The sequence below is a fragment of the Hermetia illucens genome, chromosome 1, assembly GCF_905115235.1.
Source record: "Hermetia illucens chromosome 1, iHerIll2.2.curated.20191125, whole genome shotgun sequence".
NCBI lineage: Eukaryota > Metazoa > Arthropoda > Insecta > Diptera > Stratiomyidae > Hermetia > Hermetia illucens.
This window is the reverse complement of record NC_051849.1, coordinates 180,997,534-181,019,707: the sequence shown is the minus strand read 5'-3', so window position 1 is coordinate 181,019,707 and position 22,174 is coordinate 180,997,534. Positions and strand designations below refer to the sequence as shown.

The following is a 22,174-nucleotide window of genomic DNA, read 5'->3' as shown; positions in this document are numbered from 1 at the left end:
GCTAGCGGACGAACCTCCTCAAAGAGATTCTCAATGCTAAAATGTTCAATCCCTCCCTTATCAGGGATAATTACATCACATCAAACACACTAACGGCTGTTTTCAACAAATTTTACTCTTTCTTTGCATAGCGGAAATTTTTACAACGAAATGACGGATGTTGATGTCAAACGAGCAAGAACGACTGGCACTCTGACTCCCTCTCTCTATCCTTTTTCTGACGCTGGCAACTAACACGTAACACCATTGGTTCTGAATGGAACGAGGCGTTCAAACTTTCCTTTTGTAAGTGTCCGGATAGCTGAGTAGTTAGAGCACAAGGCTGTCGTATGGAAGGTCGCAGTTCAAATCTCATTGGTGGCAGTGGAATTTGTATCGTGATTTGACGTCGGATACCAGCCGTCTCAGCTGTGATTACCTGAGTCAAATCAAGGTAATAATCTCCACATTGCCTCCTAGGGTACTGTAATCCTGTAGTGTACCGCTACGGTCTTCAATGAAGACACATTTCAAGGCCCTGATCCAATTGGATTATTACGCCAACGATTATTATTATAATTATTTTCCTTTTGTAAAACCTTCCTGACCAAGATTGGCGTGGCTCCCTCGTCAGTCTGTGATAGCTGCGGTGTGGACGAGACGATTGGCAGGTCACAGTTCCACACTTTCTTCTAGCACTACATTGCCAACAAATTATATGATATAATTATAGCACTTAGTGTAATTTAAGTTATTTACAATGCTTGAAAAACCGACTGAATCGTTCTTTAATTTAACGACGTAGCAGTTACACCGCTACAAAGAAAGCAACAATGATTAAGTTATGGGTGGTGGAGGCAACGGTAATTCCGCTAGTATGCAATGGAAGTGTGTTGATAAGAGTTCCGCTACGGTGGGAACATCTTTATAAGCTTACAGTAATTGAGATCATAGGCAGCAGAGGTTGCTCAAGTAACCATGAAATAAAGTTATAGAGTGGATAAAATTAGGTTCCAAAGTTGGTTCTGCGTGTGTAGGGATAGTACGTTAATAGATACGCAACAGATGGACAAAAAGACGGCCATATTAGGAGACTGAAAAACAATCTTTTGTATGAAACCCATTCAATAAAAACTTTGTATTTCATATATATATATTCCTTTTATTACTTTATCGTCATACGTACAAATTGCTCTATAACCGTCAACTCATCATGAGTTGCAATAATAATCATCATCACATAACTAGTGTTAAAATAAAATTACAGTGCTCTTGTTCTTATGGCCTAAAAGCGTATGATTACATGCAATACAGATAAAATTCTCCGTCACTAAATATATATACACTAGAAATTTGGGTGGTTTTTAATAAACAGAATGTCTTGCTCTTTCTCCACCCATCGCACCAGTTTATTCACAAGCTTTATTACCAAATTTTTATCTATCGTCGGTTCGAAAACGGCGTAAAGCTCATAAGCTTGCGCAACCCAAGCTAACACTAACTCTTTTTCGCCAACGTGATAGATCAGTTTCAGAGGCCGGAGGTTGTTATGAATCCTATGATACATATCGCAATAGATTGAATACAACCGATCAAACTCACTGGGGCTTGAATATGGATGTGTTAATTCGGCACATAGTAGCTGGGCACTCACTTTGCACTTGTAGAGAAAGTGTCGCATTTCTGGAATTCCAATTGTTCGAAGATTAACGCCGCGGTTGTTCATCTCCTCGTTTATTGCTTCTAGACAATGGGATCGTCGTAGTTTCTCGGTGATTTTCTTTTTGGCATCGGAGAGCGTGAAGAAAACATTGGGATCAACAGATAGGAGGAGAAGACAAGCTTGACAATCGTCTGCTAGGTATGAGACGTGAGCATATAAATACCCATTCATGTCGAACTTTGGAAGACAAATTGGAGTCCAACTTTCAGCCGTTTTGAAACTTTCCGAACATTCAATTAGGTTGAATATTAATCTGAAAGATGAGGAATGATAGGACTAAAAAATATTTATTACATAATGTTCTTTGCTTACCTAAGATCTGCCGGGTGAATTGAATACTTTTTCATTCGTACTAGAACTATCAGTTTATTGTTGGCAATCAGGACAGCAAAAACCAAATCTCGAATCTTTGAGCAATTATTTTGAATGGCAGAAGTTACATTATTCCGCATTGCCGTGCTCAGTGGTAGCACTTGAACTGTGTTTGTTAGGGTGGTGAAGACATTGTTTGTAACTGAAAAGATAAAATAGCAATAAAAACGTTAGTTCTTGCTTATCTCTGTAGCTAAGAATCTCATTAATTAAAAATGGGTATATTGAAAATCCAGATGTTGTTTTGTCGCCCAAAAAGATTTAACAATGATTTGCTTTTTAAAGTATTCTTTAGGGACATATGAGTTCTCTTGGTATTGTGAATTCAATACCATGCCGTATTATCATAAGGAGACAGAAAACAGCACTAGAGTTTATACGTAAAAGTTCTTGCTCCTCTGTATTATCGGCCTCCTTTGAATAGCACTCTACTGCATCTTTCCACCAACCCGCAGGATCTGATTGAAATGGAGAAACGGTGTTAACCTAATCAGCGAACTAGTTTTGGCCAGGGTTTGCCAGTTTTAAGTAGATTGATTTCATCTGCAAATGTTTCTTGCTGAATCATCCTAATGAGAGTGTTTTCTGCTTGTTGGAGCTCATCTGCTTTCAAAAAAGAGTTTCGAGAGTTCGTCCTCCATCTCCTACAAACGCAGCTACTCTGATGAGTCTTGTTAATGAGGAAAACCGTTGTGACAGATTGTTCCTTTCTTTTGTCTGTACGGTCGTTAAGCACGTAATTCCAAGTTAGTGACCTATTCGTCGCAAGGAAATTTTAATTTCGGCCACTTTTGTTGATGTTCGCTCATCCAGTCTGGTCCATCGCACCATAATGTATGGTTAATCAATAGTTTCGGGAAGATTCCAGGGTATGCGATATCTTCTGGATTTACTTGGCTGCTTATGTGTCGCCATTGTTTGATGTCAGACGTTGAGCGTATATGTCTCACACTATTACCGACAAACACCTTCCACTTTACCGCTGGACTCAGAAGCCATTGTAAAACGATCATGGAATCGGTCCGGTAATACGGACTGGCATTAGTCAAACCATGGACTTCTAATGTGGTTGCCATTAAGTCGCACAAAGACACTGCGCTGCACAGCTCCAAGCGCGAGATTGATTGTACTTTCAACGGGGCAAGCTTGGTTTTTGATGTCAGGAGTTTAACGATAGTGGAGTCATGATGTTCTTCAATAGGCACGAAAATGACTGCTGCTTCCGACGCATCACAAAATCCGTGAATTTGTATGCGAGCTAAATTGTTGCAGTGTAACCACCTTGGAATTGAAATCTCCTGCAGAACTGGTATTTGTGACCGCCATTTTGCATCGTGTTCCTTTTCTACTGATTCATCCCAATTCTTTTGTCATAGCCTCCTCAATTGCTAGATCAATATTTTGCCTATGACGATACATGGTCCCATCTTAATCAATAGCTTTGCGATCTCAGAAAGAAGCTGACGTTTCATTAGCACCTTATCGATGATTTCTTCCAGTTTGGCTTTGAACAGAAAGGAATTCCGTGCTCGCTGCCACCGTAACCCCAATGCCTTGATGTGCTCGTCCTCATTGATGCTTAATGGTATCTTTGTTTCCCGATCTGAGGCAACAATAGATTCCAGCAGAACATTGTGATTTTTTACTCATTTTCGTAACCTCCTTCTAGTAACACTTTTATGAGTTTCTGCTGAAGTGCCTGGGCTTCCCTGTGGTTATTTCTGCCGGTCAAGACATCATCAGCGTAGAAATCCTCTACTATCACCCGACAAGCTTCAGAATGGTACAGTTATTCGTCGTCTGCCAGTTGCAAGGAGCGGTAGCAATACCATATGCCACTGTGGTTAGTTTGACGTGTTTAAGGGGTTGGATGGCTGGGTGGATGGCTACTTCATAAAATTCGCTGGAAATGTTGATCCATCTTCTATATATCAGCTGCCATCACGCACCGATATGTTACCCACTTCATAAGAACTCACACGATACTGTTGTGGATATTTGGATCAATGAGTAACGTGTCGTTGAGCGATTCGCCTGATGGTGTTAACTGAGATGCATTGAACACGACTTGTAATTTTGTTGTTTTACTAGCAAAGATTAGTACCCAGGGGGATGCGGCAGATAATAAGTACGCCTCAAGCATCTATCTTGCTTCGATACTTCTACCATGTGACCGAAGTTCAAAGTATTCTTCCATGAATGCTATCTATTAACATCTCAAGGATTCGTTGTTGGTCAGACTTTTTCCAATCCTGCAAATTGGATATGTGTCTTCTGAATAGAATTGCTCAAGGTTCTTCTGGGCTCAGCATCTTCTTTGAATGGAAGTCAGACAACGTACCTCCCAGTACTATCTGATCTGGTGGTTTGCTGATACCATTCAATGGCTGCTTTCGCAGGTTGCTTAGTCGGTACTTCATTGATTTCCCATTTTTTTTAATCTGTAGTGTATTATAGTAAAATGTCGACTCGTCCTGGAGTTCCGCAGATGCGGTAAGCAAAATTTTTGACGGATAGCGTCATTGAAAGTTTAGCTGATGTCTTGACTGCTGGACATAAACTAGTAATATTTGATAATACTAGAGCTGATATATTGATTGTGGAGTCCTCGTTCTTTGCTTTTACTGTCACCTCTACACTGCCTAGCTTGTGAACTAGCACTTGTTCCGAATCCGCATATCTGGACTTTCAAACAGTTGTAGCATGGATTTATTGATCCTTTTGTTACAGCCCAATAATTTTCAAGTGGCCGATTTTCTTTTAAAGTAATTTAACCATCTGTTACCGGCGTCAAATTCACTAGAGCTGACCCTCCACTTATTGCTGAATTTCTTGATCATTTTCTTCAGCCTGTGTCTTGTTAACAAGCGGGGTCGGCTTGTTATTATTCATTGCGCCATTTTGCTCGGTCATAGGCCTGATCTGGATATAGTCGAGAAACTTTCAACTGACCTGCTAGCATACTGACCATCGACCCCGATGTTCAGACCAATCGCCTCTCTCGCATTGTTCATATAAACAGTGTAACCCTATATCGATCGCGGACATATTCATTTCGGATGTTTTCATAGCGAATTACTCAACTAGTCCAACGCAACATCTTCGTCCCCATTATCGCGAGGCGCCGTTCATTGTTTTTTATAACCGGCCAACACTCAGAATTATAGAGGGCGACAGGGCGGACGGTACTGTGATAAATTTTCGAATTGAGACGTTTGTTGATACGTCGATCACAAACAACATCAGTTGTGGAACGGCACTTCGGACAGGTTGCGCTAATGCATGAAGCAGCGAGATACATAAATCGCGCAATTCTTGGCAGGTCACAGCCACTGAGATCGTGTTGCATGACGCTAGGAAAACATCATCTGCATAAAATAGTGTATAGGGCGCTGGATGTTGGATGTCCCGTGTGATAGTGTCTATAGAAAGAACAAAGGGGAGTGGTAACACTTCGAACCTAACTTTTCGGATCGTGGTAGAGCATTTTAACCCAGCGCACGAATTCTGTTGGTACTAGGTGTTGTCGTAGAGCATAACAACTGAGTTCGTGTGGCACAAATCAAACCATGCCTGCTCATTTCATTATTTCAAAAAGGTTTAAAAAATAATTGATTAGAAACCAGAGTAAATCAAAAATCGTTTCAGGAAAAAGTTATTATTTCTCTGTTGGTTCAATAAATTGTCATTATTGCCTTTTCTACAATTGTACGTTTTGCTTAACATTAATGTGATAAAAAAATCGGTCGGATGAATAATGACGCCCGTCAGCGATACCCGAAAGGAAGTCTCGATCCCGTCCGTCTCCAGACCCAGCGAACTGGTCCCCCAGCAGCTAAAATTAGTGGCAGCAAAATGCACACCCATCGCAACTTATGATTACAAGCAATAGACGTGATTCTTGGCTTGCGTAGGATTTTTCGTGGCGCTTTATTTTGACTGACAACAGTGTCCCTCTATTAGGCGCAAACTTCCAGTGCCACTGTGATATGCAACATAGGTCGCTGATAGACCCCACAATCTCTCGTCAGGGAAAATTCCAACCTGTTCGAACAACAATACCCTTCCTATAATTTTTGAGGACGTTGCCAATCCACGCATTCGCGTACTACCAAGTGTAGTCTCTCCCAGCCAGTTATAGCATGACGTCCAGCACTACATCGACACTACTGGTCGCCCAACCTTTTCGAAGGTGCGTCCTCTACCACCCCAGAAGCTCGCTGTTGCGCGGAAAGAGTTTGAACAACTACTTAAGCAGGGTATATGCAGACCTTCTAACATTAGTTGGTAATCTCCACTCTATTTGATGGGAAGCTGACCAGGCAGACCGTGCAGTCGAGTTATCATTCGATTCCCAGCCCAGCAGACAGAAGCCGAGTGCGAGCGCTCCTTTTTTCCCGATAAGATAACAAGCCGAGTGCGACCGCCCCGTCGTTCCCAATCCGCAGACACACAGCGGAAACCTGTTATAGTCTTCTTCAAGTTAGCGGCGTCTCCAAAGAAAAGCCGACGACACAGCTTGTCGCCAGGAACACAGTAGCATTTGGATCGCAATAGTAGATAGCATTAGCCCGATCGATGCCAGGTTTAGGTGAACATTTCCGGAAAGGAAAAGGTGTATAATTAATTTAAGCATGGTTACAATTTAAATTTCATTGTCATTTCCTGTTATTGAGCACTATTCAAGTAAAATACATCAGACCGCAAGACAGCACTACCTCTTTCTCTTCCGTAAAAACATACATATAAAAACAGAGAAAGCCTCATTTTCCTTTCCCTCTATTGTTCTGCTCTTTTTTGCATTCGTGTTTTCCAATATTCCCTTTGTTGTTCGCTCACGACGTCTACTTGAATAGAAGCCAGTCCCTCGATAACGGTTGCAGCTGTATGGGTGCCGCCGTTTTGGCGCAGAAGCCCGGCAGGATGGTCCCTCCAGCTCGAGACCCGATTCCCCTTGGCCGGCATCACAATGAACGCCATTCGCTTCAATCTGGTGCTGGTCGGGCTAGATGAGGAGACAGTTGAGCTATATTCCAGGGGGGCCAGAGAATGCATCACATGCCAAAAGTGTAAAGTCCGTAGACATGCTTAAAAGGAAGTAGGTGTATTCAATAGGTCAACAAGGTGCTTCCACACTATACATCTTCATATTATAGGCCCTTTGCGAGACCCGCACGGCTCCAAGTATTGCCACCCGATTACTGATTGGTTTACGAGGTGGCCTGAGGCAATACCTCTGAAAGACATAACAGTGTGTGCTGACGCCCTCTGTCGAGAGCGGATTCCGCGCTTTGGTGCCCGTCATCATCACAGACCAAGGAATACAACTTGAATCTGCTCACTTCGCGGAGCTCGGAAATGTTCTGGAATTCAAATGTCAGCGGACAATTGCATACCATCTGCAGTCCAACGGGATGCTACAACGTTGGCATCAGACGCTGAAGCCAGCTATTATAGCGCGCGACGAGAACGTTCGACTCTTTAGCGACCCGGTCCTCGGCAGAAGAGACGACCTTGGAGAGATCGGATTGTCGTGTCTACTACGAGAGCCGATTCCCAGATTAAAGTCACCTCTACCATCTCGTCACACGCAGCCGGCGGTTCACACCCCTATAGGGAACTCGAAGCTTGTATTCACGTTCTGGTGAGGACTGATGCCCCCCCCCCCCGGAAAGCGCAGCAGCCATCATATGAGGACCTCTATAAGGTGCTCGAGCGTTCAGTTTGGGCGTTGGTGGCAAGTTCAAGAAGATCTTGGGACAAGCTGAAGCCTTTCTTCCAGGAAGCAAACAGCACTGGAAGGAAGCGGGAGTACCGCGTTCATTTTGATATCTCCCTTTTTGTAATCATAAAGATCTTTGGAACGGACCGCTAGGCAAGCAATGATCACTATCTTTACTTCCCGGTTGGCATTCTTGTAAATTTACCAATTGGTCAGCATTTTATTGTCGATAAACATTTTTTCTCACTAGCTTTCACTTGGACATTGTCTTACTAAAGCCAAGTTTTTCAGTTGATAAACCACCTATCAGGCTTTGGTGACTCCAAGGTCCGCAAAGCTACCCTACTATCTACCATTTCTCCCACGAAGTCTATTCATTTTAAATGTCGGAAGGAAGCAAGAGCCTTCCGACCAGTGCCTCAATCGATCCTAGAATCGACTTGGTTCTGCTTCTAGAGAGTTCACCAAAGTTGTATATAGTAGCACTTCATAAGGGAGAGGTACGTTTGCGTTGGAACGACATGGAATGAATGCTATATTTGGATTTTATTTAAAAGAACGGTAGTTTCAAAAATTCTAGGAAATTTAGTGTAAACTTGCCGCAGAGGTCTCCAAGCTCTTTAGAGACCCCAGGAGGATCGACTGGAGAAACTTTGGTCAGGTAATTAAGAACAAACTCTCCGGTGCGCAAATTGGTAAGATTGGCACGACAGACGAATTGGAGTCAAAGGTCGGGGCTCTGGAAAAGGCATTCGATACCGCCTTTAAAGTCTCGTGCCCTACTAAGTACAGCAAAAAGACGCTGGCACCGTGGTGGAATGAAGATCTCTCTAGCCTCAGGAAGCTGACCAAAGAAATCTTCAACATCTGCTACAGACTAAAATACTGACAGCCATACAAGGACTGCCTGAAGAAGTACAAGCCGGCCATCAGGACCGCCAAGAGGCAGCCTTGATTGGACTATTGTCAGAACATCGAAAGCACAAGTGAATCCGCGAGGCTCAGTAAGATTCTGTCCAAGGAACATAAGAGACCATCCTTTCTTAAAAAATCGGAAGGCTCTCGGATGGAATCTTCTAGCGAAACCCTGCAGCTGCTGGTTCAAACGCACTTTCCCTCCAGCGAGGAGGACGGTGAGTCAGAACCTTGCTTGGAGGGTTTGCGGCAACCCCAGCTGTGCGAGACTATCAAATCGGTAATTACCGAGGATAGGATCGGCTGGGCTATAAACAGCTTCTCCGCATACAAATCTCCACGCCCAGATGGCGTAATGCCAGGCATGCTACAGAAGCAGCAGGAAAAGGTTGTCCCGTGGCTTGTTGAGATTTACCGGAGTTGCATCTCTTTAGGATACGTACCGCAGTCCTGGAGACGCGCACGAGTGGTTTTCATACCGAAAGGGGGCAGGCGCAGTCATGAGTCCGCGAAGGAGTTTTGACCAATCAGCCTGACCTCTTTCGTACTGAAGACCCTAGAACGGGTCCTGGATATTCACTTAAGGACGATTATGAAGAGAACGCCTTTTTTAAGTCCCAGCGGATCTGGGAGACAATCACTTGACCAGAGCTGGGAACAGAGGCACGCCCCAGGGTGGCGCCATCTCACCGGTGCCCTGGTTAATAGTAATGGACGAAATTTTACGAACTTGGACAGCAGCGCGGCGCGGAGGTTTTCTCAAATACACACGGTGTATCCAAGTCGTATGGTCTCCCAGGTTTCACCAGTGTATTCCAGGCGGAAGTACTGGCGATATTGGAAGTCTTTCGATGACTGGAGCGTGATTCGAGCCCCAAGCGTAAGATAGCCATTTTGACTGACAGCTAAGCGGCCATCAAGGCCTTGCACTCAGCGACGACATCTTTCAGGCTGGTGGGGGAGTACAGAGACGCGCTGAATCGTCTGAGCGGCACGCTAAGTTCGGCATACTCTAGAACTCGCATTGCCAAAGTTGCGTAGAAGGAAGGGAAATCTTCATGCACTTTCTTTGCGATGACCCAGCTCTGGCTAGAGTCAGGCTATGGACACTGGGTAAACCATTCTTTGGGGATCTCAGAGAGATTTCTAGCTGCACGGTTTGAGAGCTGCTTTCCTTGGTGAATGCTACGGGCTGGCTCTGAAGATCCGAGCCGGCTGGACTCTGCCTCCCTGTTCCCATAACAACAGTCACGGTGTTAGGAGTTTATGGCATCAAAAGGGCGCACCAAAGCGTTAATTGGGCTCCTCGGAGCGGCCACTGATACCTACCTACCTACCCCCTAGTGTAATTTCATTTCTCCCTTACACAGAGGTATTCTTGCCTAGAATGTATGTATGTCTTCATCATACTCACTTTTCTTATTGCTTGTATCATTGACTAGCAAATGATCAATAAGTCTCTCGGTTCCCGCCAATTGTTTTCTTAAGTCGTAGTTCTGTCGCTTCTCGAAAATTTTCGTCATATGGGGCAGCGTGGACAGTATTTGATTATAAACGTCGCTGAAAATGACGAAACGACAAACAATTAATGGAATTGTAAACACAAATTCTATTTAAGTTTTGGCGGTAATTAAATTAAGGCGTACAAAGTGTTTACAATTGGAACTCACTTGAGCTGCATTTGCAATTGCTGTACTGCTATATTATCTCTAGTCGCCGCCACCAAAATCAATGAGCTCCTTATCAGAAAAACAAATTTGATTCCGTCAGCAACAATCGACGTGATAGTGTCATTGTTTGCTTGGACGAAACTGACCAAAGCTTGCAACGTGCCACAGAGTGTTGCTAATTTTCCCTCGTTCTCGTGCAAGGAGTAAATGGGTTTGCCGGCCGAGCTCAGGATAAAGATATGTTTCCGCTTTTGGATCCATTCCTTGTCGTGAAAGTAATCGTCCGGCGAAACATCCAAATCCTCCATGGATTCGCAGAAGTCCTTACTTCTGACACTGGCAAACGATTCAGATTTCTTGAAGCCATTGCTTGACGATGCACCTTCTGGGGATAATTCATTTCTAATTTCCTGGATAATACTGTGTTTGTTCTCCTCCTCCTCGACTTCCTGATAGTCAACAGTTCCGTCGGAGAAGTCCTCGAAGTTTTCTTCACTTCCCGCGGGCGTACTCGATCCAGTTTCCATTGTTGTCGATTACGGTATCAGTGAAATCTCATTGGAAGAATGTATCGAAAATTGATTGTAATGGGTTTAACACTGTGTAGTTAATTAGATTTTGAATACATTAGTAAAGCGAAATTTCACGGACGCCCCACTCCAGAAACTTATTCAGTTCTGGTGCTTGTGATAGCTGTCAGGCTATCTGACATTTCGCTTTGGTAGACATTCCATGCACTTGGTGCATTTTGGCAGTGGGTGACAAAAGCGGGGAAGAATTTTAGTACACGGCTTTCGATGTACATAACCATTTTTATTTACAGATATAAAACGTGATTGTCAAAATAATGTCACTTCGGCATTGATGTAAACAATTTGGAGCTGGGGACGCAGAGTTGGTGATATAATTGTTAATAAATAAACTGGTAGGAGCGATGGCGGCCGGAGGTTTTTACAAAATGGATCAATACAACAAAATGGTGCAGATGAAATATAAAAACAAATATCGACGGTTGAAAAAAGTCATCAAAGAATATGTTTTCGTAAGTAGACAAATATTTTCTTAGAATTAGAAAATTTATCTTTCGTACCTGTAATTTACCCCTATATTAAGGAGTCTTGTTTTTTTGTAATAGCCCCAGAAAGCAATATAAGATTGTTGATTTCGTTGTTAGTTGCGACTTTTTCGGATAATATCCGTTTTTGTTTAAGTAGTGAAGAATAGAAAGCTTCTACTCAAAACAACACTTCCTTCTAAGGTTTTGTTTGTAAAACAAAACCTTATTAAAATCGGTTCAATGTCTGCCTGTCTGTTTGACTTTTTTTTTTGGGGAGGTGGAAATCTTTAAAAGACACTGTCCTGGACACGCCAGCGTGTGGGATTCTTACACACTAAAACCACCCCCGACTTCCCCCAAGCCCCGTGGAACCACCGTACAGTATTACATCACGGGGCGGAGTTAGCTCATTTTAGCTTGATCCCCTTTCGTCTCTACGGGGCGTACGTAACCGCGCTTTTCTATTCCCCTCTGCCTTTCGCAGTTTGCTCTGGATAGATACGACCATGGAGTTGATCCCGCATCCCAGTCTTCCTGACATGCTAACATTCTTCGCACCAGATTCTCTGGGACGAGCACCTCTCCTAGAGTCTCCTCTAGGTTCTTCCTTTCCTCCACAAACTTTGGACAGTGGAAGAATACATGCTCTGGGTCCTCTGGGACTCCATCGCAGTTTGGACAATCGGGTAAGGTATCTAGTTTAAACCTGAACAGGTACTGGCGATATCCTCCATGCCCCGTGAGAAACTGAGTAAGATTATAATTAATCTCACCGTGACGTCTCTCCAACCACTCCTTGATGGCAGGTATGAGCATGTGTGTCCACCGACCCTTTCCCGAGCGTTCCCAATGCTCTTGCCATCTATTTAGAGATCTCTTCCTTTCGGCGTTCTTCGTCTGCGAGAGAGGAGAGATAGACTTCGCATTATATATACTCGTCATCTCATCTGCCAAGATGTCAATGGCCATCTTTCCAGAGATGAAGAATGCAGCATCATCTGAGACAGTCCTGAATACCGACCACACCCTTAGGGCTGTTCTTCTGCATAGAGCAGGATCGAACACACTACCCTAGCTATAAGCAACCTGGAAGCATGCCGTGGCCCTCCCACGTTCGGCATCATCCTTGCCAAGGCCACACTTGCAGTGGATGCTTTATCATAAACGCAGGTGCACGTGTTGCTTATAGCTGAGCTTGCCGTCTATCATCACTCCCAAGTATCTGATGGCAGGCTTAGAAGTGATGACATGATTCCCAATTTGAATATGGGTGAAATTTCTTTTACAGTGCTTGGTGATGAGGACCGCTTCCATTTTTTCCTCCACAAGTGTCAGACTGGAACTCTCTAGCCAACCCTTAACAGCACTGATCGCTTCGCATGAGTATAACTCGACATCTTCGAGGTGCTTTGCGACCACAACCAGCGCTATATCGTCGGCGTAGCCCACTACCGTGGCTTCCTCCGGAAGGAGAAGATTAAGTACACCGTTATACATGATGTTCCACAGCAGTGGGCCCAGTACGGAGCCCTGTAGGACACCCGCGGAGAAAACGTAGTCCTGGGGTCCGTCATCGGTGCATACATACCAAAGTCTCCGTTCTTGTAAATAGCTGTTGACAATAGCTGCAAGATAAGCGGGAATACCAATCTTCGTCAGAGATTCCCGTATTAGGTTCCAATTGGCTGAATTGAATGCATTTCTCACATCCACGGTTACTATTATGTAATATTTGCTAGTACTGCCCTTTCCGTGGATTGCATCTTCGGCCAAGCCAGTAACCATTTTGATGGCATCAATGGTTGATCTGGCTTTACGGAACACATACTGCCGATCTGAGAGAAGTTGCTGGCTCTCAACAACTGGTAGTAATCTATTATAGATTACTCGCTCTAGCATTTTTCCCACAGTGTCCAAAAGACAAATAGGTCTGTAGGAGATTTGCTCAGCTGGAGGTTTGCTAGCCTTACGCAGCAGCACCAACTTCTGTCGTTTCCATGATGCAGGCAATATCCCCTCGGACATGCATGCTTCGAACAACTCAGCGAACATGTCCGGTTTGGATTTCACGGCAAGCTTAAGGGCCCTATTCGGAACGTCATCCAGACCCGGAGCTTTGTTATCTCCTATCCAAGCGCAGATCTCCAGCAGCTCGTCACTGGTGACTGGAGGTATTGCCGTATCGTTCAGAGGTCGCTGGAAGCTGTCGATGCCCTCCTCTTCCTGCGGGAATAACCTCTCGATAATTTTTAACAAAAGGGAAAGGCACGTGATCTGCGGAGATGATCGGCCTCTGAATCGCCCCATCACAATTCTATAGGCGCTCCCCCACGGGTTTACGTCCGCTTCCGAACAGAGCTCCTCAAAGCTTTCCTTCATGCTCCGTTGGATGGCGAGCTTGAGGGTTCTGCGGGCTTCCTCGACCAAGGGCAAAAAGAGCGCGCCTTTTTTGCCCTTGGTCGATTCTGCCTACCGTTCTCTGAGCCGCTCTTCTGACTCGGTGACAGGCTGATCGAAGGCTGGCCAGTTCAGTATTCCACCAGTAGTTTGGTCTTCTACTGGGGAATGAGCACCTCCTAGGCATGGACGCGTCACACGCTTTGGCGATGCATTGGGCCCCATGGACAGCTCTTTCCGTAGAGGCGCTCATCCAGAGCTTTAGCGGACCAACCAGACCAGACCAGATGTCAATCTTTTTCGGTTGCGGGCATGATGGTCTTCTGCCCGGTGACTCCACCCATAGCCCAAAGAAGATTGCCTGGTGATCGCTGTGGGTGTACTCCTTGCTGACGCACCAGGACATACCACGCGCCAGTGCAGGGTTGACAAAAGTTAGGTCTACGGTTGAGGCAGACCCCTCTTTCTGAAAGGTGTTTACATATCCTTCGTTGGCCAGAATGATATCCAACTGTACGAAAGCGTCTAATAGACTGCGGCCCTTTGCATTTGTCTCTCTGCTACCCAACTCATTGAAGTCACCAGCAATCACCCTTGGAGTACGACCCCTTGCGCCGAGAACAAGATTGTCAAGCATTTTCTCGAATTCGGGAGTGTCAGGCTTGGTGGGGCGTAACAGTTGTACACATATACCCCGTCTATTTTCGCCCACACAAAGCCGCTGTATATCTGACCCCGAGTACATTGTATGGCTCGTCGACCACATGCTTATATCGCCGCTCCACCAATCGAGTCTGTAACCCATACGGCACCGTGACGGTTTCTATAGGGTTCGCTAATGATGGCAATTTCCACCTCGGACTTGTAGATGGTCTGCTCGACCGCACTTTTCTCAGAAACGGCTATACCGATTAACACGAAATTTGGTGAGAAGGTGGGAACTGTGAACGCCCAGACATGCAGTGAGTGATATCCTGATTTAGGGTGGGTCCCCATACATGTAAAAGGGGCGTGTACAATTTTTTCTCACCAAATATAGTCGTAAGGGGTATCAAATGAAAGGTCTCGATTAGTACTTTTCGAAGCCGATATTAGTTTTGAGATTTGTTAGAAAGGCATGGAGTGAGAGGGGTAGAAAGTGATGATTTCTTTAACGGACCCATTCTCAGAAACTACCCAACCGAAAAATCTGAAAAAAATCATAAAGCTGCCTCTATATGGTGCCCAGGCCTCAAAATACTCTCCATATCGTTATCCGTTCAAATCAAGTTAATAATAGTATATTACCATATATTTGGAAAAATTGGGTAAAACCCCCCTTAAGTTTATCCCAGAGTTATAAAAGTTGGTAGTAGCATAAAATATAATATGAAGCATATTATCCCCAAGTTTGATCAAAATCCAGCTGATCCGCTGAGCATCCAATCAGCCGGTCCCGGTCCCGCTAATCCTCGTTCTGCTGAACACGGCTTTGAACTTAAAAATGTACGCCGGCTCAGCGACAACAACAACTGCACACTGCTGTGTTGTTATGCGGCATGGAATTCCTCTAAACCACGATCAATCACCTGCCTGCATCCAATAATGCGTATATGGGCAAGTTTAGGAACGAACGATTGCGATTTTCACTTGCGCCATTTGAAAATTATCAAAAAATAAAATTTAGAATTGTTTAAATGAAATTGGGTTCTTGAATTTCCGGAAAAGCGACCAGTTGTTAGGTTTCTTTAAACACAAATAAAATTAATTATTTGAAATATTAAATATTGAATAGTTGGAAAAACTAAGAGTGTATATGAGAAAAGAGGGAATATTATACAGTATTGAATGCATTCTCTTGGTAGATTGGCCCCGGAAAAGAGGCGGATGAAATAACGCTCATAGCGCTAAGCCGCAGACAATACACATTATCTTCAATAATGTGGATGACTCCCAATATTCCTCGATGGCGTTTTCAATTGCGCTCAACATATTCACCTTCATCTTCCTGGGTATACATTTCGACTTTAGAATAGGAAGAACTGAGCATGATTTATTTGCCAGGTGTATTTTTGCTTTTGAAAAATCAAAAAATTTGCCACAGTATCATCAACTCTGTCGCCCTTTATGGTTTTGAGTTTTGGCCCACTATAAAAGACAATGAACGGCGTATCGCGGTAGTGGAGATGAAGGGCAACCGCGATCGATATACGTTTGCATCGATCGTGGGAAAATTGAGACAGAGACGTTTTCGATGGTATGATCGGCTAATTCCTAACACTAACGGGAATTGGTCTAAACGTCGAATTCGATGGGAAATGTCATCGACATACGCGGCTGATAAGATTCTATAGTAGTGAGCTTCTGGAATCGGCGATGAGTGTTCTGATAACCTACTCGAAAGCTAAATTTAGGAATATAAGGGACATCTCGCTTCCCTGTTTGAGTGACAGATGCATATGGATGAGGTCAATAGGACTTGGATATTTTCACGATGCTTCTCCTGAGGCAATCATCACTTTCATAAATTTCATCTTGTATTCCAATTACGAAGCCGGTCTGCTATTTGATTTTTCCTTCACCGGGGCGAGTGGATGTCCTGGTATCGGTCCCTCCCACTTAGCTTTAGTTTTCTCATCAGCAATCAAAATACCACAACCGACAATATGCTCAAAAAATTCACTGGTTCCCTCGCATGTAAAAGGACATTTCAGACACTTTAACATGTAATTATGGAGGGACGCGCGTTGGCCGCTACTTTGGGATGTCGCTTGAATATTCCAACTATTCTGAGAATTACTACCAGAAGAAACCTTAATGATTTATTGCCCGAATTTGAGAAAAGAACACCATGTCAATAAACGATACTGGAAAATTCATATTTGCCGACAGATTATTTTTCACCCTTGCGGCGGAAAACACGTCCACTTTTTTCACCATCACATTTCAATCTCCTCTCTGCGGCGTTTTTTCTTCTCCTCTCACTCACCAGGAAAAAAATCCCCAGCTCACGGAGCGTGGTTTCTGCCAACGGTGGTACCGAACTGGATGCTGCTCGACATATTAACAGCGCTAAATCCGCTTTCGCTGCCTTGTCTAAAATCTGGAAATGCTGTTATCTAAATACTAGGATCAATTTGAGATTGTTTTATATTAATGTTCTTGCTGAGTTCCTATATTGAGGTAGCTTATGGAATCCAACCCCCACTGTCATTCGAAGACTCCAAGCCTTGGTCAACACCTGTCTGCGTCGTATTATCGGAGTAAGCTGGCCTGACACTACTACAAACGAAGAACTTGGTCAGCGTACAGGCGTCTCACCTGAATGTGATTGGAAGGCGGAAGTGGATAGGTCACACATTAAGGAGGGGTGACAATTGCATTGCTGACTATGCCATGCAGTGGAATCAACCGCCCCAAGATGGTCGACGAGTGGGTCGCCCCAAGAGCACTTGGCGCAGAACAGTAGAGACGAAGTGCAGGCAGGACAGAACAATCACGAAAGGGCCGACATCTTTACTACTTTTTCAAATGAATAAGTTCTTGCTGATAGTTGAGAACCTGAAAATGAAAATGCTGGCCAATAGGGACCGAAACGAAACCAAGGGAGGTGATTGAGAATTGTGAATGGCATACCACGAAAGCAGTACTGCGTCCTTAATCAGTCATGACAAACTTCAGAATGTTGTTTGATAGAAATTTTACTCGAAAAAATCCAATCAACTCCTGAGTCATCCGAATTGCTGCAAGCGAAGACCACTGAGGTAAGATTTATCCTGCGCAACATTGCCGAGGGTGGTTTAGATTGGCTAAAGGATTGCACAGTTTTTGGAAATTGTGTCGCATTGAGCGCCAATTTTAGACCTGATGAAAAGTGAGTCAGTTCAATAATGCTTTTAGGAAGAGTCAGTGGACAGCAAAGCATGTATTGCTTTATGTGCTTTAGTAGAAGAAACAGAGAATAGAAGTGCAGAACAAATGATGAGCTTCAAAGAGGAAGGGATTATTTTAGGTTAATTATTCGTGCTTCAGAACGAATCCGACTGTAATCAGACGAGAAAACGATTTAACTGTCGTAATGGTTGGCTATAGGCTAATGTTCATCAGTATTCGAAATTACAAGACTATTTAGGTCTACACTGATTTTAGGCCATATTTTTATGGATCCACATTAGCTTTAAGTAGTCAAAATGTTTGATTTGATTACATTAATATGCACTGCAGCCTCATATTGACTTACAACACTAACTGTAGTTCTTATCCATTTTTTTCAGGAAAATGCTTCACTTTGCGATCAAATTGCCGAAATTCAAGATAACATTATTGTCCTTAAAGAGGAGCGCCGAATTCTCATGAGAAAGCTTCTTGAGCATGAGAATGACAACGATCCAGTTCCCCCACCTACAAATTGTCCAGAATCAGCCATTCCAGCACTGCCACCATTGAAGAAAATGCCAAAGAAAAGATCAAACTCGGACACTAGTTCAAAATCAAAGACAAAGCAATCAGCAACAGGATCTGATCGTTCGCCTCAACCGCGTAAGCAAATCCTCCAGACAATATCAGTCGATAGCCACGGCAACCCAGTTTATCCTGTCCACATGGGAAACTTGACGATCCATTCAATTGGCGAAATTGTTCCGGACAATCCAAATTTCCATACAGAAAATTGGATATATCCTGTCGGATATATGGCGACGAGAGTATACTCACATCCCAAGGAACCCGAGCGAAAATGCACATTCACATGCAAAATACTCGATAATTCGGGTATTCCTCAGTTTCAGATAATTCCCGATTCTGATTTTGATCATGTCTTTTTCGGGGAGACGGCCAACGTATGTCATTTGGCTCTGCTGGAAACGATCGTTCGTGCGTCGGATGTAAAAAATCTGCCACTGGGTGCACAAGGTGAACTATTTTTCGGACTGGGAAACTCAACAGTGATCTCGCTGCTGCAAGCCAATCCAAACATGAGAAGATGCGCGAATTTTAAGGGCTTCCAAATGGATTCATTCGGATTGGAGAAAGATTCGGATCCTACCTTGAATTATGACGCGCTACAGAAGCTGATCGCTATCTCAGCTTATCATACCGTACCTGAAATTAAGGAAGAGCCGCCAGATGAGCTATTGGAATAACATCAGGATAATGTGGTGGATATGGAAGAAGGAGCTGTGTTTTATGAGGTTGAAGTTGAGGATTGTAATTATTATGAGTGAAGATGATATCTGTGGATCGTCCAGGCTTTTTCTATGCTGTTCAGATAAATATACGAATAATTGATAACTATCACAACTTTCCCATTTTTAAAATTATGAAAAAATATACAAAGAGGAAAAATTCATAGGGTTTTTATTAAACTAATTTCAATAGGATATCATAAAGAAAGTAATTAGTCGAAGACATATTAGGATGTAAAGGTTAAGCTGGGCATGCGTGTAATTTTTTATATAATCACAAAAAAGTACTGGATGACTAGACAGTTGCGTCATTGAGGGTTTTACGTGAGCGCCTGTCTTGCGACTTAATCCCACGGTCTTCTTAAGACACGGTTTGATTTTGTGACCACAATCAGAGCCCCGCGGAGACAAGCAAACACCGGGACCAGTCTATACCAAGTGCATGGCTTAGCATTCATACTGGTGGATGCAAGACATACCTAAATCTCTACCGAACTAAGGAGTGCGGCACCCGTGTTGAAACGCAACACCACGCCGATGCCCGAGGGTCTCTTCTCGCTTGAGCATAACCACAGCCCCCATGAAACTCCCACTAGGGGGCCTACCCCAAATAACCGAGCTGTACTCACATACAACGGGAGTTCACCCGAAGTATGAGAGCCCAGGAGCTATCCCGGTTCCCATGGTACCAGTATACTCCTGGTAAGGTTTCGTGGCCAATTACCACCTCAGATGAATCCCCGTGCAGACTCGGGTCTGATCGCCCTGATTAGGCCTTCGGAGCATTCGCCTACTGCATCACGGTCGGCAAACCAAAGTGATTACAGCGTCTCCCGGTGTCACCACTATGGTTCTCCTCGGCCACTTGTTTTTGGTTTGGCCGACAGGGTTACCGCCCCATTTTCCTCATCGCCACTTCTGAGCACGCGAATGACTAGATGGTAAAAATATTACGTTGAATGGTTGCCAATTTGTCTTTTGAGAGAAGCGAACCCATCGTTGTATGTGACACCTTCTAGTGGGGATGCCATTTATAATTAAGGGTTTCTTTCATAGTTTTACTGAGGTGCTGAGAGAAAATATGCTTGACAATCTTATTCGTCAAAAGTAAAAAGTTCGAAGTGTGGCAGGTACATCAAAACCGCTTCGTGTCTCTCCTCTTTGTTCTTGTTATGGACACTCACACTGTTTTCCTAGCATCCTATAGCCAAGCTAATTACGAGCAACTCGTTCCAAAATAGAAAGACCTCCTCAAGCAACACGGTCTTATATTGAATCTGAATAAAACAGAATATTTGACAACCGATTCTAATGAAATAGCGAATATTACTGTCAGTGGCAGTGGCCTGCCCAGAACTGAGCGATTTAAATATCTCCCATCACTGCTATCAGCCAATGGAGAACTCCGTTATGAAATTGGTTCACGCATTAGCGCAACCTAGATGAAGTGGCTTTGCACAACTGGCGTCCTTTGTGATCGACGAGTCAATGAGCGTCTTAAATTCAAAATTTGCTGTAGGGTCGACCGCCCTACCGCGGTAACGTTTACTCGAAGTACGGCAACATGTTGCCTTACAGTGACCCTACGTAACTATCCAAAAGACACGGGCGCGGAAGTCTCCGTCCTCCCCGTTCCCAGGTCCAACAAGCTTATCCCTCAGCAGATAAAATTAGCGGCAGCAAACTCCACGCCCATCACAACTTGCAGCTACAGGTAAGTAGATGTGAGCATTTGCTTGCATAGGATTTTTTCGTGGCGCTTTATTTTAGTTGTCATCAGTGATCCCATATTAGACGTAAACTTCCTGTGCCATTATAAGCTGATATACCCCACAGCCTCTCTTAGGTCATCAGGAAAAATTTCAGTCTGCGCAAACCGCACTTTTCCATCATTTGGACGTTGGGGACCCACGTTTTCGCGCACTCCTTCAAAAATAGCGCAACATTATCACTGAATGCTGTACACCTCAGCCAGCCAGGCCAGGCTCCCCAATTTTCTTGAAGTGGCGCCTTTTATTAGCCCAGAACCTCGCTGTATATACAGACCTACCAACAGTAAGCTTGTATCTTCGGAAGATATTCCAAAGACAGCAATTTGCACACCTTTCGGACCTTTCGAGTTCACATGAATGATTTTTGGCCTGTGCAATGCCCGTAAACCTTCCAGAGATTCATTTACTCTGTGCAACGAAACTTTAAGTTCTGTTTCGTTTACTTAGCTGACATTATTGTCGTCTCTACCACCAAGTTTGAGAATTTTACACATCTTGAGTGTACGTTTCAACGCCTCTTTGACAATGGCCTGATTCTTAACGTCACCTGAAGTCCATTAAAATTTCTGGGCTTCTTCATCACTCCTGTTGGCATACAACCTGACCACAAGGTACAAGCGATCGCGACTATCCGCTGCCAAAGACGGTCAAGGTCTTGTATACCATACAACTTTTACGATACGTACGTATCGTAAACCCGCACCACACCTTACTAAACTATTTTCAGTCTGGTTCTAAGATCAAAGGATTGTTGCAGGTTTTGTGGTCTTCAGAAGCCGTCCAAGCGTTTGAAACAAGGTAGATGCTCCGCTTTTGGCATTCTCGGTTGTGTGTGTCTTATTTTGTAATACGCCGAAAAAAAAACAAGAAAAACAAGACAAATTTTATTTTTTAATGCCGAATAGTGAGTTTCTTATTCCTCATATACCGTTAATTTTAGGATCAGTTGTCCTCTTCCTCAGTCAGTTTTTGTCAAATTATATTATTATCTATTCGGCATTAAAAAATAAAATTTGCCTTTTTTCACCCTTAGACTTGTTCGTCAATGCTTCAGACATCGCAGTAGACGCTACTCTTCACCAGATGGTGAACCAAAGTTGGCGATTGTTGGGTTTCTTCTCAAAACAGCTGAATCCGGCTCAACTGAATTACACGCCTATTATAGTGAATTAGTAGTTTTGTATTTAAGCATCAAGTACTTTCGTTTTTCCCTTGAAGGTAGGCTCCTCACCGTGTTCACGAACGATAAGCTTCTAAATTTCGTCTTGAAACAGAGGTCCGACATGGTGCCCCTCGCTAATTTGGGCACTTAGCCTACATCATCCAGTTTACATTGGACATTCAACAGGTATCCGGTAAAAAGAACCTAGTCGCTGATGCTTTGTCTCGGATCTCCGAGATCAAC

The 22,174-nt window shown here is 43.9% G+C and overlaps 2 protein-coding genes across 2 annotated transcripts; one reads left to right on the top strand and one right to left on the bottom strand.

Moving 5' to 3' along the window:
• Window positions 1-1,126: 1,126 nt before the first annotated feature.
• LOC119660956 (vacuolar fusion protein MON1 homolog A) lies at window positions 1,127-11,059 on the bottom strand. The gene is made up of 4 exons (XM_038069999.1): window positions 10,382-11,059; window positions 10,126-10,271; window positions 2,015-2,216; window positions 1,127-1,955 (listed from the first exon to the last, which is right to left on the bottom strand). Exons 1-4 carry the CDS (start codon window positions 10,906-10,908, stop codon window positions 1,325-1,327), a joined length of 1,506 nt encoding a protein of 501 aa, XP_037925927.1. The 5' UTR covers window positions 10,909-11,059; the 3' UTR covers window positions 1,127-1,324.
• Window positions 11,060-11,066: 7 nt separating this feature from the next.
• LOC119660963 (transforming growth factor beta regulator 1) lies at window positions 11,067-19,161 on the top strand. Its single transcript, XM_038070011.1, has 2 exons — window positions 11,067-11,423; window positions 18,089-19,161. Exons 1-2 carry the CDS (start codon window positions 11,316-11,318, stop codon window positions 18,953-18,955), a joined length of 975 nt encoding a protein of 324 aa, XP_037925939.1. The 5' UTR covers window positions 11,067-11,315; the 3' UTR covers window positions 18,956-19,161.
• The last annotated feature ends 3,013 nt before the right edge of the window (window positions 19,162-22,174 follow it).

Excerpts from the sequence above, each read along its gene's own strand:
- LOC119660956 (XM_038069999.1), bottom strand. The coding sequence starts at position 10,908 with ATGGAAACTGGATCGAGTACGCCCGCGGGAAGTGAAGAAAACTTCGAG. Across the intron at positions 10,272-10,381 it reads CAATTGCAAATGCAGCTCAA|CGACGTTTATAATCAAATAC; the intron begins GTGAGTTCCAAT and ends CGTCATTTTCAG. Across the intron at positions 2,217-10,125 it reads TGATACAAGCAATAAGAAAA|TTACAAACAATGTCTTCACC; the intron begins GTGAGTATGATG and ends TTATCTTTTCAG.
- LOC119660963 (XM_038070011.1), top strand. The coding sequence starts at position 11,316 with ATGGCGGCCGGAGGTTTTTACAAAATGGATCAATACAACAAAATGGTG. Across the intron at positions 11,424-18,088 it reads TCATCAAAGAATATGTTTTC|GAAAATGCTTCACTTTGCGA; the intron begins GTAAGTAGACAA and ends CATTTTTTTCAG.